This window comes from Hipposideros armiger, unplaced genomic scaffold (genome assembly GCF_001890085.2).
Source record: "Hipposideros armiger isolate ML-2016 unplaced genomic scaffold, ASM189008v1 scaffold_253, whole genome shotgun sequence".
Classification (NCBI taxonomy): domain Eukaryota; kingdom Metazoa; phylum Chordata; class Mammalia; order Chiroptera; family Hipposideridae; genus Hipposideros; species Hipposideros armiger.
In genome coordinates, this window is record NW_017731603.1 from 990032 (window position 1) to 1015772 (window position 25741).

Sequence of the window (25741 nt, forward strand, 5' to 3'; positions counted from 1 at the left end):
CAATCTAGTTGTGGAGGATGTTGCTTCACTGGCCCAAGTTGGCACCATCATTGCACTCTTCCCGGGCGAGGCAGATCAGTCGCCGGCTTCTGGACCGCCGCTCACTGCGGCGGCTGGCCGCTCATGCTGACTGCTGGCTACACACGGTAGCTTATGGCAACTCACTGCCACAGGGGCTGCAGCCGATGCCGTCGCCGGCGACTCACGGGCAGCCCAGCTCCAGGTTAAGCTGTTGTTCAGCATCTTAGCTGTGGAGGGTAGTGTCACTGGCTCTCATATGTGGGATCCGAACCGGGGCCCTCTGGCGTCCCAAGCCAGTTCTTAACCATCGTTCCACTCGGCCGGCCCCTTGCCTTTGTTTTTGAAAGGTATTTTCCCTCGATATAGAATTCTAGGTTATATTTTTCTTTCAACATTTTAAGATGTGGTTCCAGTGTCTTCTGGCTTACATTGTTTCGTATGAGTAATCCTCTGTCATTCTTTTTTTTTTTTATGATTCAATGAACATTTATTGAGTAACTACTAAGTGCAAGCACTGTGCATGCTAGTGACCAGGTGGGAGATTCAAGGGAAATATATTGCCCTGTCCTAGAGGAACTCATAACCTAATGAGGTGATGATGTCAGGCAAGGCAGTCTGTTGGTTTCTCTCAGCTTTGTTCTTGTCAACTACAGGCACCAAATAAACACGTTAAATTAATGAATAAAACCCATGATCTTTGAGTGAAGGGAAAACTCTCATACTGAACTTAAAAATTCATGATTACTGTATAATACTCACAGATAATAAACTTCCATCTACAATTCAAGTGTGTAACAAATAGAAGTTTTTGTTTTCTGTAAGCATTCTTTCTATTTTAAGCCCCCACTTGACTGCAGTAACAATAATCTTATCAAAGCAGGCCTGCTCCCTTCCTCAGGGCTGTGTCTAGGTTAGGGAATGTCTGCAGTGCCAAAATGAGAAGAGGGAGATACCAGATCTTTGCATCACTGGTCCCCAAAAGGATTCTAAGATGTTCTTTTTCCACTCTGGTGTTGGTTTTCAGTCTTTTGATCTCAGTGCTGACAGGCCTGGCCCCCTCCAATCATGGTGACTGCCTGGCTTGAGGGTGGAGGACGTCTGTGGCTTCCTGTGATGTGGCAGAAATCTCTGTGAGGTGGCCCTTCTGCCTGCTGCAAAACATTTTGCTTGAGGTTTTAGGTTAGGTGACTGGTCCAGAAAACTGGTACATAGTAAATGTGTAACAAACGTTTGGCCGTTGTCACCTGCGTGCTGTTCGTTATTTTCATATGTGAAGTTAATTTGCAGTATTATTTCAGGGAACAAACACTTGAGTGCCTACTATGTGCGAGGCACTGAGAAATTAAAGTCTCTGGCCTTATATCATATTAAAGAAGGATTAGGAAACAAACGATAAACAGGTTAAAAAAAGGAAACCTAAATAGTATCAGGCGCTGCGGACGCAACATTTAGGATAACGTCTACCTGCCTTCCCCGCCTCTTTTCCCAGAGGCTGCGCTGGGAATCCCTTTGGCCTCTGCCGTTATATGTCACAGGAGGCGTGACCAATCGTGGCCGGCTCCGTGAACATCGCTGAGTGCATTCCCCCACGAGAGCCAGCCAGCTCGACCCCCATCAGGCCGCGGGAGGTAGCGCGGACGTGCGGCGCGCCCAGAGTGACGACCCTCGAGTCTCCTCTGTCATTCTTATTTTTGTTCTATTCATAATATGTCTTTTCCTCTTTTGGCTGCTTTTCTTTTATCACTGATTTTAAACAATTTATGCTGTGCCTTGCCATGGTGTAATTTTCTTCATGTTTCTTGTTCTTGGGTTAATGGAGGTTTTGGGGTCTGTGGGTTTTTTAGCTTTTATGAAATTTGGAATTTTTTTGGCCAGTAATTCTTCAGAATTCTTATTTTCCATATCTAGAAGTTTGATTTGGGTCTTTCTTGTATTTTCCATGTCTCTACTTAATGTGCGCCATCTTTCCTTCAGCTTCTTGAATAGATGGAATATGATTGTAGTGACTATGTTAATGTCCTTGCTTGCTAATTCTGTTATCTGTAGTTCTGAGTCTGTTTCTACTGATTTATTTTTTCCCCCTCATTATGGATCATTTTTCTTGCTTCTTTGTATGTCTCGTAATTTTTGTTTGGATGTCAAATGTTGCGAATTTTACTCTGTTGGGTGCTGGATATTTTTGTATTTCTATGACTATTCTTGGCGTTGTTTTGGGGCAATGTTAGGTTATTTGGAAACTATTTGCTCCTTTAAAGGCTTGTCCTTAAGTTTCGTTAGCTGGGATCAAAACAGCCTTTAGACCAGAGTTAAGTTTTCTCACTACCACGGAAATACCCTCTTCAGTGCTTTACCGATGTTCTGTGAATTATGAGGTTTTCCCACTCTGGCTGGTAGGGACACAAGTTATTTTTGGGTCAATTTGAGGTCCAAGTACTGTTTCCTGTAATCCTGATCAGTACTATCTGTACTCAGCTGAAAACTGGAGGGGGACCCTCCGCAAATTTCCAGAGTTCTCTGTTTGTGTAGCTCTCTCCTTCCTGGTGTTCGGCCCTGTGAACTCTGGCTCCCTTGGCTTCCCTGGACTCCCAGCTCCCTCTCCCCAACTGGGGGAGACTGCCATGCTCCACCTGGGTACCTCCTCCCATGCCATGGCCTGGAAACTCTCTCGGCAGTGAGTTGCGGCAGTCATAGGGGCGCCTCTTGCTATCCTGCGCTGCCTGATGTCCATTGTCTGAAACTGTGTTTCATTTATTTGTCTGGTTTTCAGTTGTTTGAGGCAGGAGAGTAAATCTGGCTCCTGTTCCCCTCTGTTTGCTGAAAGTGAAAGTCCCTGTCTAGTTAGCAGTCACTGAGTGCCTTGGGTGTGGTAGGCATGGACCTGGGTGCTGGAATGCAGACATGGGTGAGACATGGGCTGTGTCCTTGGGGAGCTCACATTCTTGCTGGGTCAACATGCTGATTCCTACATAATAAATGCTACATGGTGGTTACCCTGGGAGGGCAGGATGAATTCTTTGGGAGAAGGAGCAAGAAATGCTTCCCAGAGGAGCTGACATTTGAAGGATGGGCGGGCATTTTTAAGCAGCAGAAGGCATAGGAAAGAAATTCCAGGAGGAGGGGACGGCAAGAGCAAAGGCAAGATGGCGGAGCTGGGGACTCTGTGAGGGCCAGGCCCCTTTATGTGGATGTGGAGTATTTTTCCAGTGATTAGAAGCCTGTTGTTTATTCTGGGAATAGTAGGTAGAACAGAAGGACTTGGGGTGGGGTGAGCAGCTCACGGGGAGTGAAGGGAGATCTAACTGGGAATGGTGGCTTAGGGTCAGCTGATTTAGACCTTGTGTACCAAGCTAAGGAGCACAAGATTTTGAATATAATACCAGAGCACTGGGGAGCTATGGAAGGCTTTAAGCAGGGACGTGCAAGCTCTGATGGACTGTTCTGTAGTGATTACTGGGGTATGTGGGAGAGGGCTGAGACTATTGGAACCAGGCAGGCAGCTGTGGAGAGACTGGCTCAGAGCGGACATTCTGCACCAGGATGAAAACGAGCCCAGACCTCAGTGCAGCCCTGGTGTTGCCACCTTTTGCATGTTTGATATTGGCCTTCGTGGATTCCTGCCTGAGTCAAGAGCCAGATATGAGGAGCCTCTGGCCTGGTTTCACGTTTTCTGTGGCTACACTATTGCCCTCGACACACCTGCCTGCCCCTACTTGACCCAGAAGTTCATAGGGTCAGATGTCACTGACAGGGGTAGGGTCTATAGTTATCCCACCTTATACCAGCCTAAGGTGGCCCCAGATCAGAACAGTGAGTCTCACCACCTTGGACATCGAACAGACACACCTTGAGTGGCCCCATACAGACTCCTAGATATTTGTCCTGGGTGTGTCTTTGCTTTGACCTTAATCTTGATCCTTCCTCAAGGGATGGTTGAACCTGCTAGCTCAGCTTGCTCTGTGCAGATTAGAGAGTGCGAGGTGGGGATGGAGAACTGACAACTCCAGTTGAAATCCTTTCCCAGTCATCTGCTCAGTTGGAACAAAGGATAAACAAAAGAAAGTTTGGTGTGAAGTAGCTTAAGATGGCTTTCTTTTCAAGTCAGACCCATGGGCCAGAGAAGGAAGAGGCATCGCCAAGTGGCTGGGTTTTGTTTTACTGTCAGGGAGCTTCAAGAATGGGCTGCTTATTAAATAACCTGTTTCTTGGCCGTCATATTGACTGAAGCTGAATGCTAGTGATCTGTGTTATATCCAGCCACTGGAGTTCTAACACTCTGTTGACTGATGCTGTCTCTGGAGGAATCTTAAGTTCTTTCTCCCTGGTGTTCAATTGGAAAGTGCTTGAGTTGCAGAGGTAGGAACGAATAGTTTGAGTGTGTGATAAAAATCATGACCTTTTATTGAGCCCAGTCTGAGAGCTGGGCATTAGTTCCAAGCACTAACTTGTTTCATCCTTATAAAAGCCCTGCCTTCTGGAAGAAACCGAGGCATGAAGAGACTGAGTGACATGCCCAAACTCCACAACCAGCAGTGACCGAGAGCACAGGCCTGTCTGCTTTCTAGACACTGAGCCTTTCATCGTCGGGCTTCCCCTGCAGGGCCGAGGTGGGAAGGAGGTGCTGCTCCTGGTGCCATCGGGAGATCTGGGGCCCCCGGGCCCTGTGCTCCGGCCGAGGACTCTGGCCTTGTCCTGGGGGCTGGGAAAGGAGAGTAGGTCCCACCCTGGTATTTGTTGAGGACAGAGTTATTCTAGGTTCTGAACATCAACAGGCGCTATTCTTCAGGAGTTTAGTCAAAAGATATGAGTAGTATCGGCCATTTAATTAAGTTTGTATCCCAAACCGGGCATGGTGTTTCATGGGCATGGACTTGACTGAGAGGTGGCATGGTGCTGTGGTGAAGAGTGTGAGCCCCAAATTCAGACTGCCTTGGGTGAAATTCAGGCTCTAGACTTCTCTTTGGCCCAGTTTTCTTGTCTGTGAAATGAGGAAAACCATGGGATAAACGATGGCAAAGGCCTGTTGACATGAGCTGCTAGGTGTAGAACGCCCAGAACAGTGCTCTGTGTGTAGTAAGTGCTTTACACATTAGCTGTGGTGATTGGCCCCATTGCCCTTTTTACTGGTGGGACAGTAAGGTTTGGAGAGGGGAACAGTGGCAGGTGGTAAAGCCCTCAGGGCGTCCCCAGCTCTGCCTCCCTCCTCTGCTCGTGCCTTCCCTCGGCTGGGAGTCCTCTTTCCTACCCCTTCTCCATCCTGAAAGTGCCTGTTCATCCTTCAGGTATCAGCTCCTCTGTATGCTTCCTTGCCCCTTCTTCCGAGACTTCATCCTGCCCCCCCTCATGCTCTGTAGGTACCAGGTAGCATTTACTGTGCAGAGCACTCCCTCCCTCTGTCCTGTGGGTGAGACATCACAGCTGAAAGGGAGTGGAGGAGGGGGCTTGGGCAGGGGCCAGGCAGGGAGGGTTGGGATCAGCAGCGGTGAGGGGTTAGGGCATTAATCCCCCTCAAAATACTCCCCCTTATTTTGAACACACTCATCCCATCATTCTTGCCACTTTCTGAAGCAGTTCTGGAAGTCATCTTTTGTGAGTGTCTTTAGTTGTGCTTGTTGTGGCTGCCTTGATGTCCTGAATCGATTCAAAATGTTTACCTTTCTTGGTCATTTTGACTTTGGGGAAGAGCCAGAAGTCACACGGTGCCAGATCCAGTGAATAAGGTGGATGAGGACACACCGTAATGTTTTTATTTGACAGAAATTGCAGTACTAGAAGCGATGTGTGACACGGAGCCTTTCTGTTGCAATCAACAAATACAGTGAATGCTGCTGCTGAGTGCCATCCAACAGAAAGGCAGGGATCTTCAATATGGGAAGCAGCACAGCGAACCTTAGTAACAGTGTGTGACAAGTTTCAGCATGTTTGGTGCAGTCGGCCGTGTGTGAGCTACGGTTGAGAGAAGGTGTGTTTTAAAGTGTGCCGTAAGTCATCCTCCATCATGACAACACTCCATGTCACACATCGCTTCTGGTATATGGCAATTTCTGTCAAATAAGAACATTACGGTGTGACCTTATTCACCAGATTTGGCACTGTGTGACTTCTGGCTCTTCCCCAAAGTCAAAATGATTCAGAACATCAAGGCAGCCACGGCAGCACAGCTAAACACACTCACAAAAGAGGACTTCCAGAACTGCTTCAGAAAGTGGCAAGAATGATGGGATAAGTGTGCTCGAAGTGAGGGGGAGTATTTTGAGGGGGATTAATAGCAATGTGTCTTCTATTGTAATAAATTTTTTGAATTTTAAACATTCACCGTATTGTTTGATTACACCTTGTTTGTATACCAGGCAAGTGGGCAGAGAGGATGGAGGTGCCATGTCCTGACAGTATTTCTTGACGGCTCCAGCCGGAGGCATGGGTGGGAGGTCAGGGGAGGAGGGAGGGAAGAGATGACTACCTTTGGGGAAGGCAGAGGGACCAGGAAAAGTGTTTAAAAAACGAATCCAGATGGTGGTAAGGCAGAGATGCTGGAGGTAGGAAGCCCCATTTGTAGTTTGCAGGAGGATGGGGATGGATGCACTTAAAAGACTTTGGAAAAACAACTAGATAATGCCAGGTGGCTGGACATCAGGGGAGGCCTGCGCCTTTGGGACGGCCTGGAGGATTGGAAGTGAGGGTGCTGATGGAAACGGAGGTTGTTTGGGAGGGGAATCTAGTTTGGGAAGAAGAAAATAGGTGATGAGAGTGCCCCCCCCCCCTGCATTTGACATGGTAATTGAGCTCATCATTCCAGGGTCTTCTCACTTGGGGGCCTGACTTTGGGAAAAGAGGGCTCAGATGGAATTTTTCAGTGGACCAGAGAAGCATCCTGTCAGTCGTTATGTAAATATTTATGTGCAGAAGACAATTTTCTTCAAAAGCCTTGTCCTGAAAGACTATACATCCCCCTGAGGTGTATGGGCACACGCACATGTTTGAGAACCTCTGTTCAGATTGGTTTCGAGCCTGTTTCAGAAAGCCACACCCTTTGCTTCCCCTGGGACCTGCTCTTTCAGAGCCCAGCCTAACTGGGTGCCTGGCAAGACTGTCAGGCATTTTATACAGTAAGGTGTGAGTTAATACTACCCAGCACCTGCTTGGTGCTTTTGCTAGCACCTCCAGAGATTCTCTTGTTTAATTCTCATTAAATTCTTACAGCAACCCCACGACGATGTTGGTAGGATTAGCCTCATTTTACCAATGAGAAACAGAATAAGAAAGGCTGAGTAATTTGCCCAAGGTCAAATAGCTAGCTAATAAAAGGTCAAGCTGGGCTTTAAATCCAGGGACAGTCACCTCTAAAGACCTGAACTCTTTCCACTGCCTTTGACACTAGCCTAACTGTTTAGCATTGCGAGCGGGGAGGGCTCTCCAACTCTAACCCTAACTCCAGAAATTCCTTAGAAAGAGTGAAAACTGAAAAGGTGTCCCTTTTGCGGCATACACACTAACTTTTCAAATTGTGGGGCCAATTCGATGATGTTTTAGGCCAGGTGAGAGGAGCATGGTGGTTTGATTTATTATCACCTCCAGTGGGAAATCAGGTGACTCAACAGTCTGATACTTAGGTGGTTGGCTGGACTCATTCTAGATCAGATCAGGTCAACAAATGTTTCCTCATTAAGCAGCAGATTAAGAAGGTTTCCTAGGCAACCACAGGTGTTCTTGACATGAGGGGTAGGATGGGGCCAGTTTCCTGTAACACTTGTAGTTTGAACTGTGCAGGTTGCTATGGTAACAACTTCTTATGTTACCATAGGTGGATGTGGGAAATGTACAAGAATCTCCTTGCAGTGTGATTTCAGGCCTGCATTAGCTGGCAAGGAAGTGTTCTCTGTTAACGGTCAGGAGGGGAGTGAGTGGAGCCAGGGAAAACAGAAGCGCCTGCCCAGTCGCAGTTCCGCACTATGACTCAAGAATAGCAGACATTTTGCTTGACTGTGTTGAGCCCCAGGGGTGTCAGGAATAGCCCCTAATCATCAGATTACCCACGAGAGGCAGAATAATTAATATTTGTTCAGTGCTCAGTAGCCTGCAAAGCCTTGCTCATCTGAGGCACATAGCCCCCAAGGTGGGATTATCATCATAGTGCCTGTTTTCCAGAGAAGGAAACTGAGGCTATGGGACTTGATCAAGGTCACACAGCTAAGCAGCTGGGGAGCCAAAGTGCAAACCCAGGGCATCTGTCCCCAGATTCTGTGCTTTTCTCCTCTGCATTCTGGTGGGGGAGGGGGGCTGGCATTAACTTTTGACAGAAGAGGGACACCACAAGCCATCTCCAGGACTGGCGTGCCTTACTGATCTGAGCACCCTCACGCTTAGAAAATGCTGCATTTTGCGTTCTGGTTTTACTTCTCCCCGAGTTTATCCTTTCAAAGGGCCTGATATCAGTTGAAACTATTTTGTTTTTGAGCTGAACAATCCTGGCAAAGATCCTCATTGAGCAAGATACGTCAATGCGTAGCCCCCCCCCCCCCCCCCCCCCCATTAAGGGCAGATCTGGAAGGCTGCCCTGAGTTTGAGCCCTTCCGGGCATCTCCTCTCCATCGGAACATTTTGCAGCCCCACCCCCACACACTCCCTCCTCCTCCTCGCCCCCCAAGGGCCAGAAAGAACACCACCTCTGGCCTGAATCCACCTGGGTGTAGCGTGGTCGCCTTTGGGCCTCATATCTTCCACTAGATCATGTTTCTCAAGTTCAAGACACGTGAGATTGATTCAGTCAGGATACAAAGTGATGGAAAGAAGTTGAGACCCAGAGATACAGGCAGCAGGGGCCAGGACCCAGAAACGCTGTTTTCCCCTCATCACAGCATGAGGGGAAAGGCTCAGGGGCTGCCCCTGTGGAATGCTGGCCTCCTGTAAAATGGGTCACCCCACTCGTCTGCCCTCCCTCCTTTTCTGTGGACTCCGGCCTCCTGGCAGCTGTCTCTCTTCGAGGACACGTGGATTTGGGTTACAAACCACAGTCTACCCAGTGTTTCCGACAACTTGGAATTGGCAATTGCAGTTTAAAAATGGGGAAGTGTCACTTAGGTCTGGATTTCTAGCTCCCTCTGCAGACCTGGCAGGTCTGGCAAAGCTGGGCCTGCCCTCCTTCCTGCAGGAGGTCCCCGAGCTTTCCAGAGGGACACACTCCCCACCCAGCAGCTTGGCCTCTGATGTGCCTGCCTGTCCCTGGGGGCTCAGGGTTTGTGACTTTTGTTATCTCTAGTGGAGGTGAAAGCTGCAGAGGAGATAAAACAAAACCAAAAATGGTGGGGGGCGGAGGTGGGGGGATACAGAGAGGAAAAAAAGAAAGAGAAAGAAAAGAAAGCTTTCTTCCTTCTCTGGGGTTGTTAGTGAGGAAACAGTGACATTTTCCTCCCCTAGCGAAGGGGACACAGATTAGCCCTTGTGTTGCCATCCACCTTGTTCCCAGTCTGCTCTACTTTGAGTTGATGGTATTGCCCCCCAAAGGGGTGTCCTCTCGCTGCACCTGTGAATGCTGTGCAGACCCTGCCTTCCTCACCAGCCTCTCCCGTCTCCCGGCCACACGGACCCACAGTGGCTCCTACAGCCCCTGCTGTCACCTTCCCCTGAGCCTCTCACTGCTGTCCCAGCGTGGCAGCCTCCTTCAGCGAGGCCTTGCAGGCTCCTCGCACCCCCACTCCTCAGCTGTCCACCTCCCCACTCCTTACTCCACCTGTCCCCACCTCTGTTATGGCCCCTCTCACCTGTATTCACGTGATTCATTGTGAACTTTTTTGCTTTTTAAAACCAAACTGAATTCCTGGAGAATTAGCGTCAGTTTTCACATTTTAAGGCTGTCTCTGGCACAGAGTAAGAACTCCGTAAATATTTATTCACATCCCTCTGTCCCCATGTGTCCTTCCTCCCTTTCTTTGGGTTCTTATACAGTACTTGGCATGTATGAGTAGTCATGAATAAACACTAAATGTTTACTCAGTAAAGGCATGAAGAAAGGAAGGAAGGTCTGAAAAAGTGGACGCAGCCCTGTTCTCACCCCATCTTTGTCCAGCAGCTGACTGACTGACTGGGTCTCCCTCCTTGCCTCTGTCTGTTTTTCTGCAGACATTGTTATGAGCTATCTGTGTGCCGCTGGGAATGCAAAAGTGAACAGACGTTCTCCTTCCCTTCACCTCCCCCTTCTTTCCTGTCCCCTCCCCCCAAACAGCAGACTCCAAACACCATCCCCCCAGAAATACCCAGCATCCTCCTGGGCACCTTGGTAAGTGGAAGGGGGTCTGGGTTGGGCCTGGGTGCCAAGGGGCGAGGTCATTGGACTTGCAGGCCCTCCAGAAACAAAAGCCCAGGGACTCTGGGTCCCCAGATAACTTCTCAGTAACTCCCCAGTTCTCTGCATTGTGACATCCGTGCTGGTTGCGGCCACTTTGAGAAGCGCTGGTTTGAGTTTTTCTGCCATGTTGGGTGACGGGGAGGCGGAACACTGCCAGCAGCAGGCACCCAGGCTTCAGCAGCTCCTGCTTGTGGGCATTGGGCAAAATGTTGCCCAATTTCTTTGCTCTGTTCTTTCCTCCTTTTCCAAATTAAGGACCCAGAGAAGTGTTCCCCTGCTGTCAGGCTCACTGGGTGGCCCTGAGGGTCAGGGGGTGTTGCTCTGACTTTTGAAAGACAGGTGCTGGTAGCTTCCAGGGGCAGGTGATGCTGAGATAAATCTGACAAGACAGGCATTTGCCTGCTGGGGCTTAAGATGTTGTCAGAGGGTGAGGGTGGGGCAGTGGGCAGGGCCCAGGGGCCTGGGGCTTCTGTGAGCCTGTGATCTCAGGCATCTGGGAGTGTCCCCCTGGCTCCCCTGTGAGGGGAAGAGGGAATACGTGGGGCCAAGGTGCTTGTGAAATTCAAATACCAACAGCTTGGCTTATCGGACCTTTGGCAATACCCTTGCTGTTTCTTCCTGGGCTTCCTTTCATCCCTGAGATGGGGGTGATTATGCCTTGTGTTGACTTGACTTGCTAGAGTAAGTTAATGGGAGACTTTGCAAAAGGCTTTGATCTCAGAAGAAAGGGCCGTGTGACCATCACTGGTTTTACCCATTTTATAGGTGAGGAAAATGAGTCCCTAGAAAAGACAGTATTGAGCATACGTGGGTGCGCTCCTGAGCACCCCTCATTTGTGACGGTGTGAGAGGAGGCAGCTGGGTGGTGGGGCCTGGGGGAGGAGCAGCAGGCCAGGGTCAGGGCTTCTAGGTTGAGCGTCCCCTCCTTTGTCACCACAGGCAAGTTACATGCCACTCTGCCTTAATTTTGCCACCTGTGAAATGGGCACGGTAAATGGGAGAGGAATGTCGAATGAGAAACCAAAGAAGGTGGAATTAGAAGAAAGTGCTACAGCCCACTCCCCACTGTAGCCAATTACACCGCAGCTGAAAACTTGCTGCATGGAAAGAGGCCCATTCCCAACAGTGCCGGGGTTACCGGGATACACAGCCCGATCACGAGAGGTCATTCTGATGGGGTGCCCCTGTCTGAAATGGAGGCGCTTCGTACCTGAAACATAGCTGAAGTCCTTGAGGCATTTCACATGCGTGGCCTGCAGGGAAAGGGAACTTACACAGGAGAGAGCCTTTTTCTGGCCATGAGGCTGAGCCGTTTCTTTTCTGAATTTGGGGGTGGTCATCCTTCCCAGTCAGGGAGTGCCCGAGATGGTCATCACAGACAGGAGTGGGAGCCCTCCCCCTGCCCCTTCCATATCCCGGGTTCTAGAAGGCACACCACTGGAGCTGGGACGGCACATTCCCCCACACCCAATGGAATCCTCTTCCCCAACGAGGGACCTCGCTCTGGGGGCCCAACGCCAGGCAGAGAGACATACAGCTAGGCAGGAGAGCTGTATGTTTCAGTCATTGCCCACTTTGGGAAGAATTCTTGCTGTCTAAAAGATAATGTGATTCTTTGGATCAGCAGGAAAATGGTACAGGGATTTTTGCCACAGGAAGTTCAGGGCGGTCAAACAGAGCCAGGTGTGGGGCATTAGATTTCAGGGGAAGGTTATCATTTGGGGTGGTGGTTGGAGGGGAACGGATCAAAGGGGGCTGAGTGTAATGAATGGTGGGCTGCACACTTCAGTGCACCCCAGAATTGTCTGGGGTGCTTACTTGCTCACTTATTTCTTGATTGGCCATTCTTTATTTAACTCAGAAAAGTCCCCTTACTTGCTAAATATCTACAGTCACTTAGTACCAAACTTTGGTGACAATTACATCTTTGGTGCTGCTGCTGTTCATTGTGAAAGCAGCAGCAGCAGACTCGCCCAGGTTTTAGCAGCATCGCCCTTTGGGCGACCTGGGACTTGCAGACCCATGGGTAGGGGGCGTGGCAACTTTGCTTTGACAGACTCATCTATCGAATGCCCACGTTCACTACAAGTTCAAGAAGGATGGACATACACACTAGATCCACCGAGATATCAATAATGCCCTTCTGTCAGCCCCTGTGGGAAAATAGTTCAGAATGTTGTAAAACACTTGAATGTTTGACAGAGCTTTTGTTTTGGTGACATTCCTATAATTAACACATATCCCTTTTCTGGGGGGAAAAAAGTGGCCAGGGTCCAACGTGAGTGCCTCCTATCAGGTGAGCTCCCAGCGCGTTGCCTGGTCCCACCTACGAGAGCCAAGCTGTAGGCACTGAAGGGACGTGCACTCGGGGTCCTGGGAGACACTCACTCAGTAGAAACAACACGGGTTGAGCGCCTGCTTTCCCATCATGCCTCTCGCTGCAGGGACGGGCTGACAAGTTTCTTCATCTCCCAGGCCTTTGCTTTTCCTGTGTCAGATGAGGCCACGCCCACCTGGGTTCCCTTCATTGCTGGAGGAGGGGAGAGTAAGACTTAGGACTCGGGCTTTCTGTGCGGACTCCAGGTGAATCTGACGCACGTGGTTGGAAACTCCCCGGACCGGTGAGGGCACTGCCGCCTCTTAGCTGCGTGTCCTTGGGTGGGTTACCTCCCTCTCTCGGCCTCGTCTGACGTTGGGTCACAGCGATACTCACTGTACAGGGTGGATGTACATGCAAATACTTACACAGTGCTGACTGTTACAGGCACGCTCGTTCTAACAGATGAGAAAGTAAGGCACAAGAGGTTAAACAACATGACTGGTAAGGGGCAGGGAGGGATTCAAACCCAGGCAGTCCTGATCCAGAATTTATGCCCCTAAGTGTGGTTCTCAAAGTGTGTTCCAGGCATCCCTGGGGGGTTCCCAGGCTGTCCATGAGGTCAGAATGCTTTTCATAATCTAACATTATTTTCCTTTTTACTCTTTCTTGCATGAGTATACAGTGGAGTTTTCAGAGGGTACACGGCACGCGATCACGTCCTTCTTCTGGCAGTCAGTGTGTGTGCTTGTGAATTCTTGTGTTTTGAAAATTTCTCACTTTTAATTTTGAATATAGTAAATACTGATAGCTAAAATCCACATAAATGAAAACTCTTTGGGATCTTCAGTAATGTCAGGAGTGAAAGGTGTCCTGAGACCAGAAAGTGTGCAGCCTGCGCCCGAGGCTGTGCTGCCTTACGCGTGGTACTTGAGAGTGGAGCGTGGCACCTCCTGTGTGTGGCAAGCGGCTGACGGGGAGAGTGGCGCCCATCCTAGGGAACTGCAGCTCTGCTCAGGGCTCAGCCGTGCTGTTTGTGTGTGGTTGGCCAGCTGCCCAGGCTGCAGCTTCCATTCTCGGCCCAGGGCATCTTGGTACTCAGCCTGGCTGCAAGAGTGAGCGGACACCCTGTTCTGTGGCAGGTCCCTCCCTGGGTGGAGTAGGGCTGGGCACTGCTGCTTCAGAGGCCGCACGGGTTCTTGGCTGGGCTCTCATGGAGGCCTTAGGAATAAATGAGTCTGTGGTGTTGAAGTCCCTCGCCAGCACTTGTTCTAGGCCAGGCCTCACACTCAGCCAGCGCTCTGCCTACGTTATCTCATTGAACCTCGCACCAACCGATAGTACGGATAAAGAACCTGAGGCTCAGGGAGGTTCTGTTTAGGTGAGGTTCTGCAGCTAGTAAGTGGCAGGGCCCAGGACTCAGACCAGGTCTGTCTGACCGAGCCCACATCCCTGACGTCTTTCAGATCTCAGGATGTTGCTCCGCTCATCCAGTTCCTGGCGGATCGCGCCGTGTGCCGTGTACTAGCATCGTGCCTGGAGTTCCGCTGCTGCTGCAGGCCTGTGCAGTCTGCTGGTCCAAGTCCCAGCTTTTAGACCACAGGTTTTGGAGCAGCAGGGTGAGAGGTGTGGACAGAGGGCAGTTTTGAATTTTGACTATGACACCTGCCAGTGGGATGGTTGTCCCCACCTTGCAGGATAGGAGGGACAGCGCATGTAAGCTTGAGCTGCAGTGCTCAGTAACCAGTAGCCTCCGTGTCACATGACTAGCAAGGAGCTTCTGTCTTTCTCACAGTCTGGCCCCTGTCAGCTGCATCAGCACCTCCTGGAGAGGGGCTGGATTTCCGGGCCCCTCCTTGGCATAACAGTCTGGCCCCTCCCAGAGCTCTGCAGATGGTGGTGGGGCACCTGCGTTTTCAGTGAGTGTCCCCTGGGGTTCTCTTGCACACCAAAGCTTGGCATTCCTTCCTGCGAGGTTGGGGCCTCCATTCATTCCTCAGTAGATAGCAGACAGTGGAGGTGACCCTGTGTGGATAGCTCTTATCGATGAGGTGGCTGGCTGTATACCGGCACACCTCACCTTACTGCGATTCACTGGTGGTGGTGCGTTTTTTACAAATTGAAGGCAAGATCCTCTACTAGCAAAAAGATAACCATTCACTTTATTTGTGACACTTGCTGTTTTTAGGTGGTCTGGAACCAGACCCACGTATCTCTGAGGTATGCCTGTAATTTGTTGTCCAAACTGGAACATTCTTGAACATGAAAGGGGGCGCCATTAATATTGTAGCTACATGGTGACAGTAGTAAAAAGCAGGACTGTCCTGGGAAATGGAGGGGTGTGGTCAGTATTTATTAGTTTCTCTTTCCACCTTTCTGATGACCCAGGGAAATGCCTTTCCCTTTCTATTACAGATGGGGAAACTGAGACCCAGAGAAGGTTCCTTCTGGCTATAACCTTGTTCCTTGATTCCAAAACACCTCCTTGGCCGGGTAGTCAGTGCTGACTCACTGGAGCGCGGGAGTGTGGGGTACTCCAGGTTTCCCGTGGTGTTGGAATGTTTAGAAAATGAACATAACCTTTGTGAATGAAAAAAACCCAACATTAAGGCCATAAAACACATATCTAGAAAAGATAAAAACATAAACACAGAGGATCCTGTCAGCAGAAGGAAGCCACTACTCAGTGTGTATTAGTGTGTTTGTGCTTCCTCTTCTCGGTCCCTGGGGCTTGGCTGTGACCCCTTGTCCTACAGACAATCAATCAGTGTCCCTCTGGGCAGAGTGACAGAAGGAGAGGACTGCTGAAACCAGCTTTTCCTCAAAGCAGACATTCTATTCGGGTCAGTCAATTTTTCTTTCTCCTGATTGCCTTAGAGGCCAATTGGTGATTTTTTTTCCTGTTAGGAAAAATGACAGTCCGTTTTTGTGGCATGTGGCTCGGACTGCAGTTGCAGAGCACACTTAAGGGGACCCAAGGTTGTTGGTGCCCTAAATATAAAAAGCGGCGACGCACTTGAGCCTGTGGTGCTGAAGCCTGCAAGGCCCCCGTGTGTGAAGGTTGGGTGTATTTCTGGTTCAGACGGAAATAGACACCTACCAGAGGGCCTGCTGGCATCAGGGCTCACAGGCTGCCTTGGGCCAATTTTGTCTCTGTCCCTGGCTGCCTGGCTGTCTCCTGCCTGTTCCACCTGCTCCTACGGGAGCTTCATCTGTGTTTCCCCTCTGGCTTTCGAGTGCTTTCACACAGCCTGCTGCTCATGGTTCGGGTGGAAGGAGCAGCTGCTTGGTCTCTCTGGGGAGAGGGGCTGGGCAGGGCAGCAGGAATGCACCCATGGGACCTTCCCTTCTTCGAGCCTCCCTGTGAAATGGAGGCATCCTCGGAAAGCTCATTTAACAGATAACATGTATGGGCTCAGGGATCTCTTCCCCGTGAGCTGCCTCTGCCTCACAGCAGTGTTATCCTGTGTTCACAGGCAAAGATGGAGACGCTGAAAGACAAGACCCTGGAAGAGCTGGAGGAGATGCAGAATGACCCGGAGGCCATTGACCGGCTGGCCCAGGAGTCCCCTGAGGTAGAGGGAGGCCATCAGGGGCCCAGGAAAGGCCAGCAGAGGGGACTGAGGCCCTTCTTAAGGACACTGGCTTGTTGGGAGTTTGGGCCAAGTTCGTCTCCCTTTTCTGTGGCCTTCCCCCAGGTTGGGACCCAGCCAGAGACGCTCCTGAGGTGTCAGCCCATTTCCTGGGGCCTCTGGGAGTTCTGGGGGGTAGTGCCAGGGAGTCCAGGGCGCTCACGTGAACCCGCACGCCCCAGGAGTCCCGCACTGTTGCTCTAACCTGACTGCAGACGGTTTCTGAAAGCACTGGTACCCTTCTGTATCTGCCTCTCCCCAGGGCTCATGTGGCGCTGTGTCTCAGGAGGAGCCATGCTCGGGCTCACCTGTCAGATCCTGTTTCCTGTCACAACTGGCAGCTGAGCCTCTCAGCCCCTCATCATAGTCCTCATGGGACTAAAAAGAACTCTTCTGTCTGTGCAGAGCTTTATACCTTTATAAAGGGCTTTCCCTCCCTCCCCGTCTCCACAACCCTGTGACTCCCTGCAAGGGAGGAGAGGCCAGGCGGCGGGATGTGTTCACAGAGCTGGACGTTTGCTTGAGTGGCTGCAGCCTGTTCACTGCGCCGGAAGCTCCCGCCTGCTGCTCCTAACGCCAGGGAGGGACAAACACAAATCTGCCAAGCTCATTTGGTTAGCATTTGGAAAATATATATATTGTTGATGCATAGGTGTGGTGTGTCTCTTCTGTGAATTCATATGTTCACCAAAAAAAGGAAGCCACCCCATCCAGCTTCTCCCTGCTTCCGCCTCCCCAGAGCACTTCCCTCTCTGTAAGGGGATGCGTGGCGTGGACGTGTTCCTCGCTGCTGGCCTTGCTGTACTTTCACTGTCCCCCTTCACACACCCAAATGAGCAGTCTGCTGGGGATGGAGGGGGCAGAGCACCAGGCAGGGTCTGAGGAGGTATGGCGACTCGATATGGCGTGACGTGCCGCCCTGAGTTCGTTCAGCGGGGACATAAGGCAGGCTTTCTTGGTTAAATGCCAAGGCCAGCTCAAATGGTTCATTAGGCCGTGAGCTCTGCCAGGGCCTGGCTCTGAGCTGGCACAGCGCAGGTCTTCACTCCTCCTCCTGTTCTTTATTGGTCGCATATTAAGGACCAAGTGTTTCTTGAATCTGCCATGAGCGCCGTGTTATGGGAATTCCAAGGCCTGCTCTAAAAGTGCACACTTCGTAGAAGCAGATCCTTGCACAATTATAATTAGCTGGCATCCATGCTGGACAGGCCCATAGAATCTGTGGCAGAATCACGGAAAATGGAAGCAGAAACCCCTCTTGGGCAGATAGCAACTTGAATTTTGAGGCGTGCAACCATGCCTGACGATGTAATGAATTTGAATTATTTGAGGGGGAAAAACACTCACAGGATCAAGGGGAACGAAGGAGGGTGGGCTACTTAGACTTTCAAAGCCCCTCGGACCAGGTTTCTGCCATGGACCGTAAAACAGCAGTCGAGCCGTGTGGCACTGTGAGGACGGAGATGGGAGCTGTTCAGGTGGTATGTGGACATTGTTTGGAGGAAAGGGAGTGACTACGGGACATCTCTTCACGTAGAAGAGTGTGAATGGGGGTTCGAGCTCCTTAGGGCAGGGTGCTGCAACTCTCCCTGACCTCGTATAAATGACTGGTAGAGGGCTTCATAGTTCACCCCAGTGGAGAAAGATTTGGGGAGCCTGTGGGGAGAGGGACAGGAATGGGTAGGCCAGGGTTCAGGGGGAAATGAAACAGCAGAGTTGTTGGTGAAGATGCAGGAAAAAGGCAGTGGGCGTACGTGAGGCCCAGAGCATCTGTGGGGCCCTCTAAGGGGCAGCTGAGCAGAGGGCTTCAGGCCTTCCTCTCTGTGTCAGCCACATAAGTAAAGAAAGCTTTTGTGGCTAATAATAATGAGATTGAAACTCCCAGTGTCACTGTCCCTGAGTCCGTGTACTTGACAAGTGACTCAAGACGGTATTTGTGCAGCAAACCGGACCGCCTAGTTGCGGGGCACTTGCCATCGTGGAGACCCAGAAGCCCATGGCCAGATCCCGCCCTCCCTGGGCTGCATCCTCGGAGGGAAGGTAGCTGCGATGTCCCTCTTTCCAGTGTGTTCTCAGGGCCCTGTGGCTGGGGATTGGCAGGAGGGCAGGCCTCCCTGAAGTCCCCTCTTCCAGGATGCCCACGGCCTCCTGTGTCTCGTGAGGGACGAGCCAGTCAGGCTTGGCTCATCACGCGCTGACTACGGCTGAAAAGCTGCCCCAGTGGCCCCTGTGTGGAAGCTGGTCTTACCCAGCCGTGTGCTGAGACCTCTCTCCTGGTGCCACGTGGTGCTGGGGGTGTATGGTCCCCACTGCCTCAGGGGTGGTGGGTCTAACTGCCCTCCTCTCAGTAAAGAGGACTCCCTGGCAAATGCACAGGGCTTCAGGCCATCAACAGGTCTGGGAAGGGTTCCCATGGCTGCTACCTTCCCAGTTGGTGGCAACCAAGGACCTGGCTGAGGGGTAAAGCACTGCTCTGCTTCGGGAAGTGCTTTCAGGGGGCACGTCCAGGTGCAAAGGTTGGCATTAGCACCTCAGGTGGCCACAGGTCACCTTGTGTTGGTGGGACTCCTCTGCTGGCTGTGGGGACTCGCCTCTAGTTCTTGGGGCCCCTATGTTAGCTCATCTGCACACCTTCTCTGCAGGATATACATGTGGCCTATAAGGCAGAGACAAGTCTCCTGAATCAGTGTCGCAGTCTGGCCCTGGCTTTCTCACCCCTCACAGTAACTTTATGTTGGAGCCTTGTTGCCTGTCTGGCTTGTGGTCTGGCCTGGGCCACCTCAGCCCACCTCAGAGTAGGTCTCTTGACTCTGAATCTTGTGGGTAAGTGGTTGGGACTTTTGGTCCCTCCCCCCGACCTCCTCCAGAAAGCCTGTGACTTTCTCATATAAATTGGTCCACCCCCTCCCTGGAGCTCTGCACAGCCCATGGCGGACCTGGCTTCTGCTCATCGTGTGGTCTTGGGCAAGCTGTTAATTTTCAGTGTCAGTTTTCCACGTGTATCTGCCACAAAGGCCACTGGATAAGGATTCAGTGAGGTGCTTGGGATGGAGTGCTTGCTCGGGGTTTGAACCCAGGTCCGTCTGATTCTAGCTGAGGGCTGAGCATTGTGGTTCCCCCATGGTGGGTGATGAGTCCCAGAAGCCCCTGGTCCAGCCTGCCACGAGGTGGGTGGTGGTGGTGATTCCTGTGGTCAAGTGTCCTGTTCTTTTAGGTCCAGGACCTGCAGCTGGAACGGGAGATGGCACTGGCCACCAACCGGAGCCTGGCTGAGCGGAACCTGGAGTTCCAAGGTCCCCTGGAGATCAGCCGCTCAAACCTCTCGGACAAATACCAGGAGCTCCGGAAGCTGGTGGAACGATGCCAGGAGCAGAAGGCAAAGCTGGGTAGGGGCGGCCGGGCCCCGGGAGTGGGCTCGGGGGGGCTCTTCTATGAACTCAGGGCCCCGTTCAAGTTGGATTGCTGGAAGAGCATGGAAGACTAGATGCCTCTCCCTTCCCCAGGACAGGAAAGGGCCAGCACTTTCTGAGGGCCACCACGTCCCAGCCCTGTGCTCAGCGCTTTACATACATTTTTTAACAACAGCCATCTAAGGGTAGGTTCTGCTGTTACTCTCATTTCATAGATGAGAAAAAGGAGGCTCAGCGAGGTTCAAGAACTTGGCCAGGGTTGTACAGCTACTTAGAGGGGGAGTTGGGATTTAAATCAGAGCCTGTGCTGCGGCTGTCAACCCGGCCAGCTCAGCTCTGCAGAGCTGGTCCCGGCTCATCACCTCTAAAGGCGGGAGGGGCTTTCCCGGTCTGGATGGTGAAGAACTCGGTGCTCGGACAGGTGAAGTAACTCCCCTTGGAGGCAGAACAGGGTTGGGGTTGGTGGGTGGGCTCTGAATCCTGGGTCTTGGCTTCCCAGGCTGGCGTTGGGGAGGGGGGTTAGCCAAGGTCTGGGCTGGGCTCCGTGGAGCTCCTCTCTGCTCAGGAAGGTGACCTTAGGGAACTGGACCAAAAGCGGCCCTGCAGCAGCTTCAGGGTGGTGGCTGGGCCTCCCGCATGCAGAGGACACTGCGAGCCTTTGCCGAAACCTCAGCCTCCGACATCCAAATCCAGAGGCACTTTTGAACTGTCGACCTTTCTGCCCTCCTTTCCAGAGAAATTTTCTTCAGCTCTGCAGCCAGGGACCCTGTTAGACCTTCTGCAAATTGAAGGCATGAAGATTGAAGAAGAGTCTGAGGTGAGATGGCCGTTGACACCCTCCTTCCTTGAATAGTGTCAGCGCCCGGAGCTGGAGCCCTTGTAATGAGCTTTGGATGTCTGCAAAGGGTGGGACAAGGGCAATTTAGTAGGTGGCAAAGATGAATGACACATTTAGTTCCATTGGAAGCCTTTTTGGATGCAGAGAACAGGAACCCAGTCTCACTGGCCGAAGCAGAAATGGGTGACTGATAGCAAGGTCATGGGCAACTTGCAGACCTGGATGGAAGGGCAGTGCCGCAGGAGTCCCACGGACTGAAGGCAGGCCCGCAGCCCCTCCCGTCACCCAGGCTGCCTGCTCGCTCTTACCCGCTTCCCGCCGAGCATCTCTCAGTGTCTCTGTGGGCAGGCTGGCTGTCTCCACTTCTCCCTGTGCTGGGCCTCCCAGCCCCTGGGCTGGCCTGCACTAGGGGCTGAGTAGCTGGTATTCATCCAGTTATACAACACACACATGCAGCAGCCACTGGGAGCCTGGCACAATGCCAGGGGCAGGGGACAGTGGTGCCCACAACAGACAGTCCCTGCCCTCCAGGAGCTGACCCTCTGGTGAGGGAGACAGAAAACAGATGAGTTGGTTATGTCAGCAGTGCCGGGGGCCAGAGAAGGTAGGGAATGCCTGAGGAGGCTGAGGTGGGAGGGCCGCAGCTCGTCTTTGTCCTGGGGGTCACGGGTGGCCTTGTTCCCAGTAGGCCCCTGTTGTCACCGGACCTCTGTCTTCCAGACCATGGCTGAGAAGTTCCTGGAGGGTGAGGTGCCCTTGGAAACATTTCTGGAGAACTTTTCTACCATGAGGATGCTGTCCCACCTGCGCCGGGTTCGTGTGGAGAAGCTGCAGGAGGTGGTGAGGAAGCCCAGAGCTTCCCAGGAGCCCGCTGGTGACGCCGCCGCGCCTCCCTGCCCCGTTCTCCCGCCACGCCCGCTCCCCCAGGCCACGCCCCCTGCGGCTGAAGCGCAGCCGCCCCCACCGCTGCAGCCCTCAGGAGTGCCCCCCTACCCCTTGCCCTACAGCCCGTCTCCCGGCATGCCTTTGGGCCCCACCGCCCAAGGGGAGCTCCAGCCGGCCCCCTTCCCGGTGGTGTCCCAGCCCTCCTTTCCCTACAGTGGGCCTGTGGGCTCCCCGTACCCGTCAGCCCAGCCAGGACCCAGGGCTGCTGCGGGCTACTCCTGGTCCCCACAGAGGAGCACGCCACCCCGGCCTGGCTACCCCGTGGCCCCCACTGGTACCCCTGGTCCCGGGTACCCCTTGGCGGGGGGCCGGACGCCCAGTCCTGGTTATCCTCAACAGTCCCCCTACCTCTCCACAGGAAGAAAACCTCCCTACCCAACGCAGCCCCAACTCCCGAGCTTCCCAGGCCCCCCTCAGCCTCCCTACCCCACTGGGCCTGCCCCTCCCTATGGGTTCCCACCGCCTCAGGGCCCCCCCTGGCCTAGGTATTAGACACTCCTGGCCCTTGGCCCCTCCCTACTTCCGCCTGAACCACAGTCTTTGGCCCACCTACTGCTGAGATTCGAGGTGAAATTGGAAGTGGACTTGGGGGACCTAGCTGGGAGGCTGCAGGCCCCCCCGCAAGGCATCGGGCAGTGTGACCGGCTTGGTGGCACCAGCACCGTGGGTCACAGCACTTCCCCTTTTGGGGAGGGGATGCCTCCTTTCAGTGACTGGCTTTCGCCTGCCTGGTGCTACCAGGCTGGAGGTAAGCACCTCTCCGTAGGTGTCTGTCGGGGAGCCATGCATTAGTGAACAGCTGTGCCTGCACCCGGACTCCTGAACCCAGTGCACTGACCTCCGTGACGGGCGGGCTGGCCTCCGGCCCCTGCTCGCCCCCCTCCCCTGGGGTTTGACATATTTGACATGGTGCCCACGCCAAGGGATACAGCTCTTTGTGTCTTTGGCCCGTTCAGGGATGGCCTGCCCCACGCGCCATGGCTAGGGTCGGATCAGAGGGAGAGAAGAGTTAGGAAAAACACTCCATGATTTTTCAGTCCCATAAAGCCATAACTGAACTCTGATGTGCTGATGTCAGATAAGCTTGACCTATGTGCTGGTTTGAATGACAGCCGCAGGGCCAGCGCAGAGAAGACGGGATTGTGAAGGTGGACCCCAGACCTTGCTTGCACTGGTTGGAAAATCCAGGGGGCTGCCTTGGACTCTCTGACTGGATGAGAGGGAGCAGCTCTGGCCTAGGGGATGGTGGTCACATTGGGGCTCATTTAGGAGTGGAGGGCCAGGCCACCTCCCCAGCCGCCCCCTCTTCTCTGGCCCCTCACTTCCGGTTGACTTTTCCCAGGCCCACCTCTTCCGTCCACTCCTTTAGTGCCTTGAATCTCATTTGCAGCAGCCCCCTCCCTTCACCCCCTTCCTCTGGCTCCCTTGATGTAACTCTCCCCCAGCCCCAATATTTCTCCTAAGGCAGACATCAGAAGATGCCCTAACAGTAACCTCCCAAAGGGTGCTTTCTAAAACACCATCACTACATTGGAGTCCGTTTCTTTGCATCTCTCTTGTCTTCAGAATGTAAAGGGCAAGGATTGTGACTCCGTGCCACGTGCAGCCCTCAGCACATTGGGGGTTTTAAGCATATTCAGTCATAAAAATGACAGTAGACCAAAGGGGGTGTGATGAGCACAGCATTAACTTGGTTGTCCCAGATGTGAACCAGGTCTCAAGGGCAGACCCTGGAGCTGCTATGGGTTAGGAAGTCATATGTGCCTTGAAACGTCCACTACATTAGTACCCAGCGTCTGGGATGCTGGGGGCCTGGGATGCTGGGGGCCAATGAGGAAACGACCTCCTGGTGCCTGCCCCCGCCCGCCTGCGTGCCATCAGTGGGCGCGCAGACGAGATGCTCCATTAGCACGGTCGGTTCCTTGCCAATTGTGCTTGCTTCTCATAAGTTATTTATAAAGAGAGATCACTAATGGACTCTACTGGTTTGTGTGCTTCGGAACTGGATGAACGACCGCCTGTATGTTGTATAAATAATTGCCATAATAAACGTCCAGGAGTTCCATGCAGTGTTGTGGCTCATGGGTTTGAGAAGCGGAGAGGTGGCTGCTTGGGACGGGACGGGGCGGCGGGGTGGAGGGCGCATTGATGTCTTCCGCAGCCTGCGGGATCAGCTCTGCTGAAAGCCTCTGATTCTCATCCACAAAGCCCCATCCACTTGGGTCTCATCTCCTGGCTGCTGCCCTCATGCTCCTTTACACACCCCCACCCCCACCCCCGGGCGTGTCCCTTTCCTATTTTGGTTTTCCATCTTAGGCATTGTCATGCTGAAGCGTGCACGTTTGCCTCTTCCTGGGCGGAGAGCTTGGGCCGTGAGAGGCAACGGGCCGCTAGATGCTGTGCAAGGTGCACACTCCTGCCACCTGCTGGGCTGACGATGACCTCTGCTGTCAGCCTGTCCAGGACCCCCAGCTGTCATCGGCACCTTCCCGTCCAGTTTCTATACTGGGGACCCAGGGGCAGGAGGCTGATAAACTGGCTGAGGAGCCAAGTGGTCTCCTGCCATCACCCAGCCCGCCTCCCTCTCTAGCTCCCCAAGCCCAGCTGATTATCGTGAGGCGTGGGAGGGGCTCTGCTGTCTGTCAGCAGGAAGTGCAGTGTTGGGGGAGCCTGGAGACCAGGTTTCTGATGGACCCTCAAGTCCGCTCCTGTGCTCTTCCCTGCAAGGTGAGAAGGGCAGGTTGCCTGTGGAAGATGCGCAGAGATGCTGATTCACCAACACTGAAAACGGCTGCACGTGTGAAGCTTTCAACATGTCTGTCTGGTTGAGTCTTCTCAGCAGCCCTTTGACCGCCCCATTGTAAAAAAGGGCAGGAAACTGCGGGTGGGTGGCTCCCTGATCAGGGCACATACCCCAGAGGGACAGGGCTGGGACTTCCACCTGGCTCTGCCTGCCCTGGCTGCGGGGGCTCCTCTGTCATGGCTTTGTGGTGCCAGGGCTCATCAGGCTTCAAGAGGCCACAATCCTGAGAAAGGCTGAGGGCCCCTGGGCTTCGGTGAAATGTCTCCTGCCCTTTGCCCCCTCCTGAACTCTGGCCTTGCCTTGCAAGTGTCCAGGGCTGAGGATGCAGGACACGCAGGCGAACTAGAAGACCAGCTTGGCTTTGTAGGAAGAGCACGAAAATCTCACCCAGGGAGCACGATCAAGCCACTTGACTTGGGTTGGTCCCAGAGTGGTGGCGGGGTACATGACGGGCTGAAGAGAGGGGGTGCCGCTTCCTAAGAAAAGACGGCTCAGAGATGCTTCAGCTGGTCACCCACTGCGTGGCACCCCTGCTGGTCCTTGCTGTCCCTCCTCCCCAGGTCCTCCACAGCGCAGATCTAGCACATCCTGGCCCCCTCCCCACCCAGCATCCTCCCTGTGAAATCAGATCACCTGGCACCCTCCACAGTGGGCCTCTTGCTGCAGAGCAGGCTGCATGGGGGATAGACCCTCAGTGTCAAAAGCCTCAGAGAGACTCCTGGCTTTAGTGACACTGCTGAGTGAGCTGGGGTAGGCCGTTTGACGTGTCCTTTCAGCTATCAGGTTCATTTAGTTCCACTCAGTGCGTCCCGATCCAAATGCATGACAGTTTAGAAGCCACACTTGTTGCTGGGGAGTCACAGTGAGCTTTCCTTTCGGGTCTTCACATTCCTTGACTTAATGTGAGGAGAATGTGCTAGAATCAGGTTGCACACTCAACCGCCTCTGAGGGTCAGGTGAGGAACAATTTAGGGGAGTGGGCCTGGGTGAAAGACACAGGTGAGCGCTGCCCTCGCCGGCTGAGGGGCAGCCTCTGCTGTGCTCTGGCAGGTTCTGTGAGGCAGGGGTGTGGACCCAGAGGCCTCCCACGTACCATGGCCACATCCTGGAGGGCTGAGGGAGGTGGCCTGGGAGCTTTCATTGGAGGATCCGCCGTCACCGGTCAGCCTGTGGGCTGGTCTACCTGCCAAGGAATTTGGTAAAGGCACCTCCAAGGCCGAGATTCCCATTCGGTTGCTTAACCAGATGTTTTTGGAACATATCAGAAAATAGTCTTCTAATGAGACTTTTGCGCCTGCGCAGCTTTTTGGGTGTGGAGTTGTTCTTAAAAGTAGACCATGGTTGCACTGAGTGAGGCCCCCGTGTGGTGGCCAAGCTCAAGATTCAAGAGCTTTTATGAAGAGAGGCTCTGGTAGGGGACTTTTAGTGCCTCGCAT

At 52.9% G+C, this 25741-nt stretch overlaps 1 protein-coding gene across 4 annotated transcripts in view; it reads left to right on the forward strand.

Annotated features, from left to right (window-relative positions):
• VPS37C (VPS37C subunit of ESCRT-I) overlaps positions 1-23571 on the forward strand; it is a 31269-nt gene extending 7698 nt beyond the window's left edge. For 3 of the 4 annotated variants that reach the window (XM_019656066.1, XM_019656063.1, XM_019656065.1), the window contains exons 2-5: positions 16154-16252; positions 19524-19695; positions 20454-20536; positions 21278-23571. In XM_019656066.1, coding sequence (XP_019511611.1) covers positions 16160-16252; positions 19524-19695; positions 20454-20536; positions 21278-21994 — 1065 coding nt within the window. In that variant the 5' untranslated portion in view covers positions 16154-16159 and the 3' untranslated portion in view covers positions 21995-23571. Of the gene's footprint in view, positions 1-10198; positions 10292-16153; positions 16253-19523; positions 19696-20453; positions 20537-21277 lie in introns of those variants that run through there. The other variant, XM_019656067.1, reaches the window with a different exon arrangement.
• The last annotated feature ends 2170 nt before the right edge of the window (positions 23572-25741 follow it).